The sequence below is a fragment of the Microtus ochrogaster genome, unplaced genomic scaffold (genome assembly GCF_000317375.1).
Source record: "Microtus ochrogaster isolate Prairie Vole_2 unplaced genomic scaffold, MicOch1.0 UNK77, whole genome shotgun sequence".
NCBI classification, from domain to species: domain Eukaryota; kingdom Metazoa; phylum Chordata; class Mammalia; order Rodentia; family Cricetidae; genus Microtus; species Microtus ochrogaster.
The window spans coordinates 376,161-387,717 of record NW_004949175.1 but is presented as its reverse complement, the minus strand read 5'-3'; the positions used below and the strand labels follow the sequence as shown (position 1 = coordinate 387,717).

General features: G+C 35.9%; 1 protein-coding gene across 14 annotated transcripts in view; it reads right to left on the bottom strand.

Annotated features, from left to right (window-relative positions):
* Positions 1 to 11,557, bottom strand: part of Dnm1l (dynamin 1 like) — a 45,748-nt gene that overhangs the window by 18,626 nt on the left and 15,565 nt on the right. For 4 of the 14 annotated variants that reach the window (XM_026777629.1, XM_026777622.1, XM_026777623.1 and 1 more), the window contains exons 2-7: positions 11,115 to 11,280; positions 7,471 to 7,509; positions 6,254 to 6,300; positions 5,805 to 5,876; positions 3,784 to 3,870; positions 1,865 to 2,027 (exon numbers count right to left, since the gene is read on the bottom strand). In XM_026777629.1, the coding sequence (XP_026633430.1) occupies positions 1,865 to 2,027; positions 3,784 to 3,870; positions 5,805 to 5,876; positions 6,254 to 6,300; positions 7,471 to 7,509; positions 11,115 to 11,280 (574 nt within the window). The remainder of the gene's footprint in view (positions 1 to 1,864; positions 2,028 to 3,783; positions 3,871 to 5,804; positions 5,877 to 6,253; positions 6,301 to 7,470; positions 7,510 to 11,114; positions 11,281 to 11,557) is intronic. The other 10 variants (XM_005370367.2, XM_005370366.2, XM_026777625.1 and 7 more) reach the window with 3 other exon arrangements.

Genomic DNA, 11,557 nt, shown 5'->3' with positions numbered 1-11,557 from the left:
TGTAGACCAGGCTGGTCTCAAACTCACAGAGATCCACCTGCCTCTGCCTCCCGAGTGCTGGGATTAAAGGCGTGCGCCACCACCGCCCGGCCAGGTGCAACTTTGAATAGGCAGTTTTCAGTTATAACATTTTCTTTGGGCTGGAGAGATGGCTCAGCGGTTAAGAGCACTGGCTGCTCTTCTAGAGGACCTGAGTTTAATTCCCAGTATCCACATGGCAGCTCACAACTGTCTGTAACTCCAGTTCCAGGGCATCTGACCCTCACACCAATGAACATAAATAAAAATAAAATACTTTTTTTTTTTTTAAAAAAATTCTTTTTTGCTACAAACCTACAAAATCACCACTTACTGTCATCACACATTGTGTTATCCCCATTAAGAAGTTGCTTCTAAATTGCACCTAACTGCTTTTGTGTGTATGTGCATATATGCATGTGTATTTATGTGGAGTCCATACATGGGACATCTTCTTCAATTGCCTTCCATCCTATTCTTTGAGACAGGGTCTCTCATTGATGTTGGAACTCACCAACTGGCTAAAGTGGCAGAAGAGTAAGCTCTGGGGTCTGTCCTCCTTCCTTTTACCCCAGCACTGGGTTACTAAGGTGTTTCGATGTGCCTGGCTTCTAGGGATTTGTACTTGGGTCTTCATTCTTGCATTTCAAACACTTTTTCCAACTGAGTCATCTCTCTAGCACCACTTCTAAATTTTGATACCAATAAATGTATTTGATAGTAATATATACTATTGTAGGATACTAATATACATATTAATATTACATTATTTCTTTGTAATGTATTGCCAATTTAGATCATCTAACAAGTTCCAGGTCAGCCAGGCCTACACAGTAAGGCATTGCCTCCAAGAAAAAAAAGATTACTAGATTAAATATATGTCCATCTTATTGCTTGATTATTTTATTACTGTATTTATTTAGGGACAGGGCCTTATGTAGATCACCGTAGCTGACAATGACCCTTTCTTACACTTACTCCCAAGTGCTGGGATTTCAGGTATGCACCACCATACCTATTTATGAAAACTTTAATTAACAGTTGTTTAATTTTTATTTAAAATTATTTTTTTCAAAGCAGGGGAAAAACTGTAACACAGATGTTGATCTTCAAACATTTAGGTGAAAAAATGGTTTCCTTATGGGCCAATTATCCACTCACTACAAAGCTAGCATTTGATATAGACTGAGAGAAGCCTCTGTTATCCTAAGTATCACTGAGTTACAATCCGGGTAAAGAGTACCTTATAAAAAGAGATACCTTCAGGGACCCCTCTAGACTAAGTCTGTCTTGTGCTTTTATCTACAGAAAGGAGATTCTATAGTTATTTCTTGTATCATAATAATCTATACAATTATGACTTACATATTCTTTTTTTTTTTTTTTTTTTTAAATCAAGACAGGGTTTCTCTGTAGCTTTGGAGCCTGTCCTGGAACTTGCTCAGTAGACCAGGCTGGCCTCAAACTCAGAGATCTCTGCCTCCCAAGTGCTGGGATTAAAGGTATATGCCACCATTACCTGACAAGTTATGTATTCTTAAATGTTGGGTAATCAAAACCTGAAATTTCATTTTCACAAATAAAAAAACATTTTACAAACTAATTTAATGTTAAAATTATTGGATAGGTACTAAAAATATAGACCTTATAGGAAGTATTTTTGCCTACCCTTTACAGCAATCAAGTAACTGTTTTCTGTTCTAATGGCTGTTTAAAATTATGGGAAAAATAAAAAGCATTTTAAGATCTGTATTAACTGGAGAAATTCTTTTCAATAATATTCTTTGCTGAGGAAAGATTTACCATGGTAAGTCAAACATTCATTAAACAAAACCTCCGTCCTTACCATCTGGATCTACCTCTCTGGAAATCTTGAGTGCCTCTGATGTTGCCATATCTGTATTTGCAGCAGTGACAGCGAGGATGATGGAATTGGGATTACTGATGAACCGAAGAATGAGCTCTCTGATCTGAAGCTCAATATCCTTTGGCTGATCACCTACAGGTACCTAAACCAAACGAAGATGAGCAATAATCAAAATCAACTCAGCTATTTCCACAAATTTAATTCACAGAACACAAGTGTTTCTGTACGTATAAATAGCTAAAATAAATTAATAATATGCTATAGCGGTACCTGGGAATCTCGTAATGTGCAAAGCCTCAAAATGTAACTCTTCCAAATATAAAAAATTAACTACTTCATAAATCATATGTCAAGGACTACTGAGTATCAACTGCATACAGATGATCATTCATTCATTCATTCATTCATTCACTCACTATTTGTCAGGTGAATCCATTTATTCATTCCGTGTATGGTGACAGCATCTGGCACTCTTCTACATATTGGGTTAAGTGATAGCAATAAAATAAAGATATTCAAGTTCCTGCTTTCCTAGAGCATCTGTCTTAGTAATAAGAGGCAAATACTAAACAGACACAACAATTTGGCCCAAGAGGTAGATGGGGCAATCAAGAACACAGGCTGGGGAGTGATGCTTCTAAATTCTTGCTTTAAATGATGTTTTAAAACAGAATAATCAGGGCTACCTCAATTAGATAATAAAATTTAGATGACTACGCAGAAACTAAAGGTAAAGAGAAGTACATATAGATATCTGGGGAAAGAACATTCCATACTGAGTGAATAGTAAGAGCAGAAACCCAGAACAAAAGCAACTAGAGAAGAAAAATAGAGAAACCTAGTATGGGGCCTGCAGTCCCAGCATCTGGGAGTAGGAAGATAAGGAATTCAAGGTCAGCCTCAGTAGACAGACCACTAAAGGCCACCCTGAGATGGAGAAGTAAACTAATAGAGTAAGAGAATAACACAGGAGTACATATTTCCAGGAACTTAAGCTTGTACTCTCAGTACTCTCAGTAGAGAGAACCAGGAAGTCTCTGAAGAGATTTTAAGTCAAAAAATGACACAATCTAATTTTCACTTTAATAGAATACTGTGATTACTTAAAAGATAAGAACAGGGGCTGGACAGATGACTCAGTAAAGGGCACTGCTTTTCCAGAGGATCTAGGTTCAATTACTTGCACTCATATGGCAGCTCTCAACTGTCTGTAACTCCATCTCCAGGGGATCTGACCCCCTCACACAGATACACATATAGGTAAAACACTATAATGCACATAAAAATAAACAAGCGAGACCTATTATATGCCTTGTAATTTATGCTAATCCAAGTGAAATAACAATGGCTACCTCTGCTATGAATATGCAAAGAGGTAATAGAATTCTGGATATAGTTTAAAAATAAAGAATGCCCAGAGATTTGCTGAAAGAGAGATTTAAAAAAAGGTAAAGAAAACTTAAGGACGACTGTAAGGTTTTGGCTGACCAATCAGTACAATGTAATTGCCAAGTGCTTAGATGGACATGTACCTGGAAATAATCTGAATGCCAAAATATTCAAACTCATGCACTTAAAGCTATATACTATCAATCTAATTAGATTGTTTTGTGTACCTAAAGAGCACAAGAAATCTAAGAAAAGAGCTGTTCAGACTATGGTGGGACAGAAAGAAACCAGCAAGAAAGAGGAAAAAGGGGTGGTCAGAGAGACTGTAGATGGGATTCTAGACTATGATATACTGGAGCCAAGGTAAAGAAAGCATTTTAAGGAAAAATGAGGGCTTTCTGATATTAATAACTGCAAAATCAACTCATTATTTTCAGATTAGGTTAATGTTAAAAAGAAAACAAAACACTTTTCTTTAAACGAAAACATGAGCAACTGATATTCCTTACCTTGGTCATTCCTGGTAAATCCACAAGTGTCAGATTGACAACGTTGGGTGAGAAAACCTTAAGATGGATTGGCTCAGGGCTTACTCCCTAAAAATGAGTTTCAAATATATTACAATCAGAATTGAATTTCAATTAATGAAATGCTAAAGTAAACTACATTCAAGTACATAGACCTTAGATGCTTTAAAATATTTATTAAACTATGGTTCCTAAAATTTTTTCAGTAATAGAAGCATAATGAAACATGAATGAGAAGGCAGCCAATCATAAAAACAAGGATTATAATCCTATCCAACCCCATACCATTAATATATAAAATTTCTTCTCCCTAAATGACTTCACTTCCTTTTCTATATGCATAGGCCATCTTTTAAAAGACACGCTTAACAGAAGAACAGTGCATTTCATTTATCCAAAATGATGTCCCTGAGCTGATGGTGCTGAGCTGAGAGAGGAACAGGTAAGAAGTTATGCCCATGAATTTGATCTCAGATATCCGAACATCAAGTGGCAAAAGTGTACACACATAGTCAGAGTCTGCTCAGGCAAAAGTACCTCAATTTTCAGACCCCCGAGACAAAAAGCTATCCCTGACATAATCTAGTCCCATCGAGCTATACTATTGTCATAATCCAGGCTCAACCTGGTGTAGGGAATTTAGAAAGTGTGGTGGCAACAGTAGTGACTTCAAGGTACTAGCTTAGCGTCTGACAGTGAGCAAAACAGTCACTGAAAAGAGGCAAATATTTTCAACAGGTCAAAAAGCAGCTGCAAAAATGCATTTCTGTCAGGAAATGACTTCTGTTGTCACAGGACCTGGCAACAAATATATACTGGATATTACTAATGGCTCAGGACCACTTGTGAGATTTAAAGTTCCTCCAGATTACACAGAACAGCAATATAAACAAAAGGATTCACAATACAGGGTACAAAAATGATTTAAAGGAGAGCGATTGTGACATTAAAGGTATCTTAGAATACTTGATTTAAAATTCTCACATTCTTAGAAAGTAAATATTTTACTGTAATCAAGTACTATGTAATTAAGATCACACAATATAAATATTTTACATGTATGGAAGTTTTAAGGTGTATAAGTGTATGCATACATGTGTCTGATAAACTGTGTTAACTGTCAACTTGACAGAAACTAGAATCACCTGGGAAAAGGGCATGCCTGTAGAAGACTGTCTTTATCACTCTTGAATTGGAAAGACTCATCTGAATTGTGAGTGGTACCTCAGCTATATAAGTGGAAAAAGACAATTAAAAATTAGTATGTACCCATGCACTCAATGTTCTTTTCCGACTCTGAACATAATGTGACCAGCTGCTTCAAAAGCTTTTGCTGTTGTGACATCCCTGTCACGATGGACTGTATCTGGGAACTGCTAAATAAACCTTCTCCCTTACGTTGCCTTTGTTGGGGTATTCATCACAACAATAGAAAAGAAACTACGGCAGTGTGTGCTGCTGGAGATCTAACCCAGGACCTCCCCCAAACAAATGGCCTATCAATGAGCTATGTCCCTAGTTCTTGGTGTTTGTGAAACTATTTCTCTGTATAGCTAGCTCCTCCTGCCTCTAACTCCCCAATGCTGGGAATTCGGATATAAACCACCACAACTTACACAAAGATAATTATTCAGCTAAGTTTTTTTTATATGTTTGTAAAGTATTTTGTTTTTAAAGAAAGATTATGAATTATAAACAAAGTCTGGTAACACACTGATTTTTAATTCCCAGTTACTTAGAAAGATGAAACAGGTGGATCCCAAGTTCAAGACTAGCCTAGGTGAGTAATGTAGTGCGACACTGTCTCAGAAGGAAAAAAAGGCTTTAGGATACAGCTCAGTGGTAGAACGCTTACCTAGCATGTAGTAGGCCCCATATTCAACATCACTACTGTGGAGGGAAGGAGATTAAGACTTTGCAATGTGCTTATATATTATATACAGAAGATGTTCAGCAATATATTTACTTTTGTTTAAGTCTTCCAGGTCTTAAACAGTGCCTACCTTATTATTCCCTGAAATTCTTTCGGTTTCATTTTCAATTTCTTGTCGAATTTCATCAAAATCTGTGTAAAGCTAAAAATTGTTGAAACAAAAAGAATCATATTCTAAATAAGATCAGTTCTTAAGGGGTGGAGGCCAGATTTAAAGAATATATATGGATCTACTTCAGAAGACTAGTTCACAATTTCTCATGTATATATACATTTTTCTAAGATTTGTTTCAAAGTTGCCTGATCTTACAGTCCTTAAAAATCTCCGAATTGGAATGGATCAAGTCATATTAAACTGAGGCTAGAAATGTTACTGACAAATTTTATTTTAAAGTTTACAAAGTAAACAAATTTGGTTTTATTTCAAGAAAAACATCACCAGTAAGAAACTATATTCCCTACTATCCTACAAAAATGTTACTTTCTATATGTTATTTCTTTATATTCTTGAGTGATTACCTTGTTTTTGGTGTGAAGAAATTTACCCCATTCTTCTGCTTCAACTCCTAGAGAAAGAAAAATTCATTTCTTAGAGACTGGAAATTGGGTTTTATTGTTAGGAATTAAAAGCTAACACAATGAACTGCTTTTCACTAACAACAAAATACCAATTGTCTCAATTTTAAGACTGATAAATACATATTCGCATTTTTTAAAGCCCAGCATAGACTACAAAGGCAGGCCTAACTTCAAGTAGAGTTGCCTGCAAGTCCTCCCAGCATCTGAAATCTAGTTCTTACAAACTGTTTATTTCCTATTGGTTTGCGATTAGGATAACTGATCATTTCTTTCAACAATTTTATACATGAAAGCAGTTTATCCAACAAAAAATTTGAAGAACTATAGGAAGAAAAATTAAGAATCCCAAAGAATAATGCAAAAGCAAATCATATATAACAAATGTGTATATAACATTAAAGTTTAAAATATGCATGCAACATAAGAATGAAATAAGCTAATTTTCCCATTAAAAAAAATCTTTGTCTTTTATTTGGTTTTCTGTTGGCTATATATTAAGCTCTCAGTGACAGGGCATTAGCAGCTTGCAGTGCACACTGTCAAGGTGATTGCTCTCAAGGCCAATGAATGATATGAATAAAAACAGAAATACATATGTACTGTAAGGACTCAGCATCCTGCTAGTTTCTAGTCAATCTACTCCTCTTGACAGCTTACCCAAGCACAGCAATTCTACTCCCACCAAATTCAGAAGCTTAAAATAGCTTAATGATTTAAAATATTTAATGCATATGAGTCACCTGAAATAAGATATCCTCATAAACATTTATTTAGATCTTTGTTGGACTAAACATAAAACCAGATCCTACTTGAAGCTTAGGACCTTCTTCCAAGAAGGCTCTTTGAAGGAGCAGACTAATGGAGGTCATAGAACTCACAGAGGCAGTATCACATACCACAGGGCTATTTTTAATTTAATTAGCCATACAAAAGTTTCACTGTCTTCACGATTATGTTTTTGTAAAAATTAAGGTAAATTCACTACCAAAAAAGCCTGCATGTTAATGCAATGCCAAAACACTAAGAACCTCTAAAACCTGCAGTCAATGTGGACAGGCAAATAAAATGGAAGGAAAACAGATGCGCACAGCCTGGAAGGGTACATAAGCACACATGCACGCATTCTAGAAAGAAGGGCTAAGAACAAATGGATAAACCTTTAGAAAGGTGTCTTGAGTTTTTCCATGTAGCAGGGTCTGTAGTTAAAGAGAAATAGCACAAAGTAATTTTAGTGCTTATCCCTAAAACTTTAATTTCTAAAACACTTAAATGTGTAGAAACATGATTACATTTCAAATGCACATAAGGATTTAATTATTCAAAACTTAATAGAATTGTAGGAACAAATATATTTTTATGTACTATAAGCAAAGCATAGTGTAGGTAATGCTTTGATTTTTTTAAGGATTTTAGTAAACAAATTTTCATTATAATTATGTTATTGTTGCTAATTCTAAATGTATTAAAATTATTTTACTCTCAAAAAGTTTGCCTGAGCTATTTAAAAGCCTACTGCGGGAAAAGATAAAGTGTCTGGTTTAAAAGAGTGCAGGAGATATGAAAAGCACATCCTCTAAACCCTTCAAAATTAGTAAATAATGCAATTAGCCTATTTGCTAAAAATGACTGTTTCTGAGGGTATTTTCTTTGCGTTTGGCAAACACCACAAAACATTAAGTCTTTAAATTTATGAACTCAATCCAGCAGGATCTACTGTCACAATTCTCGCACTTCCTGCTAATTATATTCATTAAATACAAAGTATTTTAGCCAGTTTTTATAGACCTCAGGTTAAAAGTACTGTTTCATCTTACAATACTCTGCTCTTAACACCTTATTGATAACTGGGGCTCTCTTATGTATAAAACCTCAAGAAGTTTTTATAGCTTTTATACCTAGTATGAAAGGGAATTTTTTAATGTAAGAGATGTGTTTGTATGTGCAGAGCTAAAACAGCACTGACATCTGGAGGGAACCTGAACAGAAGAAGAGTAATCTTGGGAACTCGGGCCCATGGCAACAGTGGCACGGTTCATGCCTAATTCTGAAGCAACCTTCCTGTAAAGTCCACTGGACACAGAATCTGTGAGGCTGTACCTTTCATGACTTTAAACTAATAAAAAGTAAATAAAAGCAGGTTTGTAAAATAAAATAAAAAAAGAACCATATACAAAAAAGTCTTGGGTTTGTTTTTATCTTTTTGAGGGCTTTTTCCCCCTTTTCTTCACAACTATTTTCTCTCACTGTTCATGTTTTTTAAAACCAAACTGTATGTTGATCTGTTCCCCTGGCTCTTAATTTCCACAAGGCCAGAATGATTTGGTAAGCCTAGATTGCTTTTCCAAAGGAGAAAGTGGCATTGATAAGAAGGTAAGAATAGCCAGCAAGGTGGCTCAGGAGGTAAAGGCCTCTCTGGCAAGCCTAATTTCCAGAGTTTAATCCCCAGGACCCACTTGGTGGACGGAGATAACCAATTCCCCCCAGTTGTCCAATGACTGGGGCACACTTGCAAGAACAAACACATACCACACCTACACACATATTCACTCAGAAATAGAAATAATGGTTAAAAAGAGCTTTTTTTTTTTAAAAAAAAAAGCCAAGAATTATGGTAGAATAAGAATGAAATTCAATACTCAAATTCATATTTATTTTATACTCTAAAGTAGCTATCACTTCAAGGAAGGGTAGAACACAGTCTATATTTTTCTTTATATATAAGGAAATGCACATATGTAACAGGGTCTAAGCTCAGGAGTAATAGATTTGCAGATAAAAAAGTACAGTTTTACTGGCCTGCCCACACATCAACAAAACATGCTGGACACATAAGCAAAATGACACCAAGGAACTAACATGGCTAACTTGATTTGAGAAAACATGACGTCTACAAATGGTCTCTGATTGACAAACTGCCCTTTCAAAATGGCTGAGGGAAAAAAAGGTGACCTAGAGTCATATGCTTCCTGAAAGTCTTGGTTTAAGGTATTAGGTAATGTGTTTGATGGAATTGGTAAGGATAAAATTCAGAAAATTTTATTCTAGATATTTGAGGCTAAGCCACAGGTTCGTCAAGAATGATTAAACTCAAGGTTCAAACTTAAAATAACCTGGGCATAGTCGTGCATGTCTGTATTGAGAGGAAACTGCAAATAAGCCACCTGGTTACACAGTAAATTAGAAGTCAGTAAGGGCTATGTAGCAAGACTGTCTCAAAGTAAAATAAATAAAACAAAAAAACTTCAATAATAAACAATGAAATAAAAAATAAATACTAGTATATCAAGAAGATACCTAAGCCGGGTGGTGGTGGCGCACGCCTTTAATCCCAGCACTCGGGAGGCAGAGGCAGGCGGATCTCTGTGAGTTCAAGGCCATCCTGGTCTATAAGAGCTAGTTCCAGGACTGGAACCAAAAAAGCTACGGAGAAACCCTGTCTTGAAAATTTAAAAAAAAAAAAAACCCAAGATACCTAGCAATTAAAAAGTTTCCTATTTAGCTGACAGTCAACTATAAAATATACTTACTAATATCTATAAGCTCATTAACTTTCTTCAGTTATTTTGGAGTCCCTGTTTTCAAGTCATAGTAGATGCTCAAGACAGGTTTCTCCCCTACTTTAATAAAATTAGAGTCATCACTAACTACAATGTCTTCTATGACAAACGAAGGGGAGAAAACCAGAAGTCACGTAGCACCCACCTCGGGGCAGAAGATAAACAATGAGACTGCACTGAGGATAAGTCTCTCCAGCTGGTGCTCTGCACAAACACCGTGAGCAGGCAGAGCACATCCACAATGTGAGGACACAAGTCTATGTCAGACCCTGACCTAAAAAGAATCACTGGGTGTACTATTTTCAACCATTTCAAATCTCACTAATATGATTAATATGATGCATATATGTACCATAAACAATTTAAAATTTCTTAACAGAGAACATTTCTTAAAATACCTTAATTTTAAAAGATCCAGCTATATACAATCATGACAATATTCATACTCCGGTCTTACTATTCATATACTCTATTTAAAAACAAAAAACAAAAAAACCCATCAGGCCAGACAGTGGTGACACACACTTTTCATGCCAGCACTGAGGAGGCAGAGGCAGGTGGATCTCTGTGAGTTCGAGGCCAGCCTTGTCTACAGAGGGATTTCTAGGACAGCCAGGGCTACACAGAGAAACCCTGTCTCAAAAAAACAAAATAAAACAAAAAGAAAAGTACAAGTAGTACATGCTATAGAGGGGAACCTTACTATTTAAGAAGAATACAAATTAGTAATACTTTAAACGTTTAATCTCTTCTTACAGTTGGACATGACAGCACATCTGTAATGCAGGTACTTAGTAGATGCAGGAGGAGAGAGGATCTCAAGTTTGAAGTCATCCTTAAATTCTGAAGATAATTTAGACTATCCTGTCTCACAAAACCAAGAAATTTTCCTATAAGTAATAGATAGCCCTTCTCTTAGGACTAATGGAAAGTATAATCAAAATTAGTGAGCACATGATGAGCCCAAAAAATGGCAAGTAAAATAGGAACTTTTTTTACTTTAAGTAACTGATTTCTATTTAAAGACAGTTTACTAAGCTGAATTATTCAAAAGGGACTATTACCAAAAACTGTTCAGCATTTCCAATCAATAAAAATTGTTTTATATGAAAGATTAAAAGCACTCCACAAGATTTCTGATTTTGCTATAGCCACTATTTCCAATTTACTAGCCAACTTTTTACTTGAAATTTGTTATCTTAAAAATAGACAAAAACAGAATAACATTTTAAAACAATTCTTACTCCAGTTCTGAAATTTACCATTTTCTTCTCCAGTTGTTTTTCGTTTATCTTCTGGTGAGACGTGGACCAGCTGCAGAATGAGAGGTCTCCGAGTGACCACACCAGTCCCTCTGGGAAGAAGGTCTCTCCCCACGAGGCTCTCCAGCACTGAGCTCTTTCCACTGCTCTGAAAACAGAACACACAAGAGCAAAATGAATGAGCTTTCTAAACAGATTCTACTAACAAAGCAACACAAACAAGTTGAACAACTCAAATTCAGAGAAAACAAAAGCCCACACTTAAAATACATAAAAAACAGCCCCTCGCTCCAAATTATTCTACTTTTTTTTTGTTTGTTTTTTTGTTTTTCGAGACAGGGTTTCTCTGCGGCTTTGGAGCCTGTCCTGGAACTAGCTCTGTAGACCAGGCTGGTCTCGAACTCACAGAGATCCGCCTGCCTCTG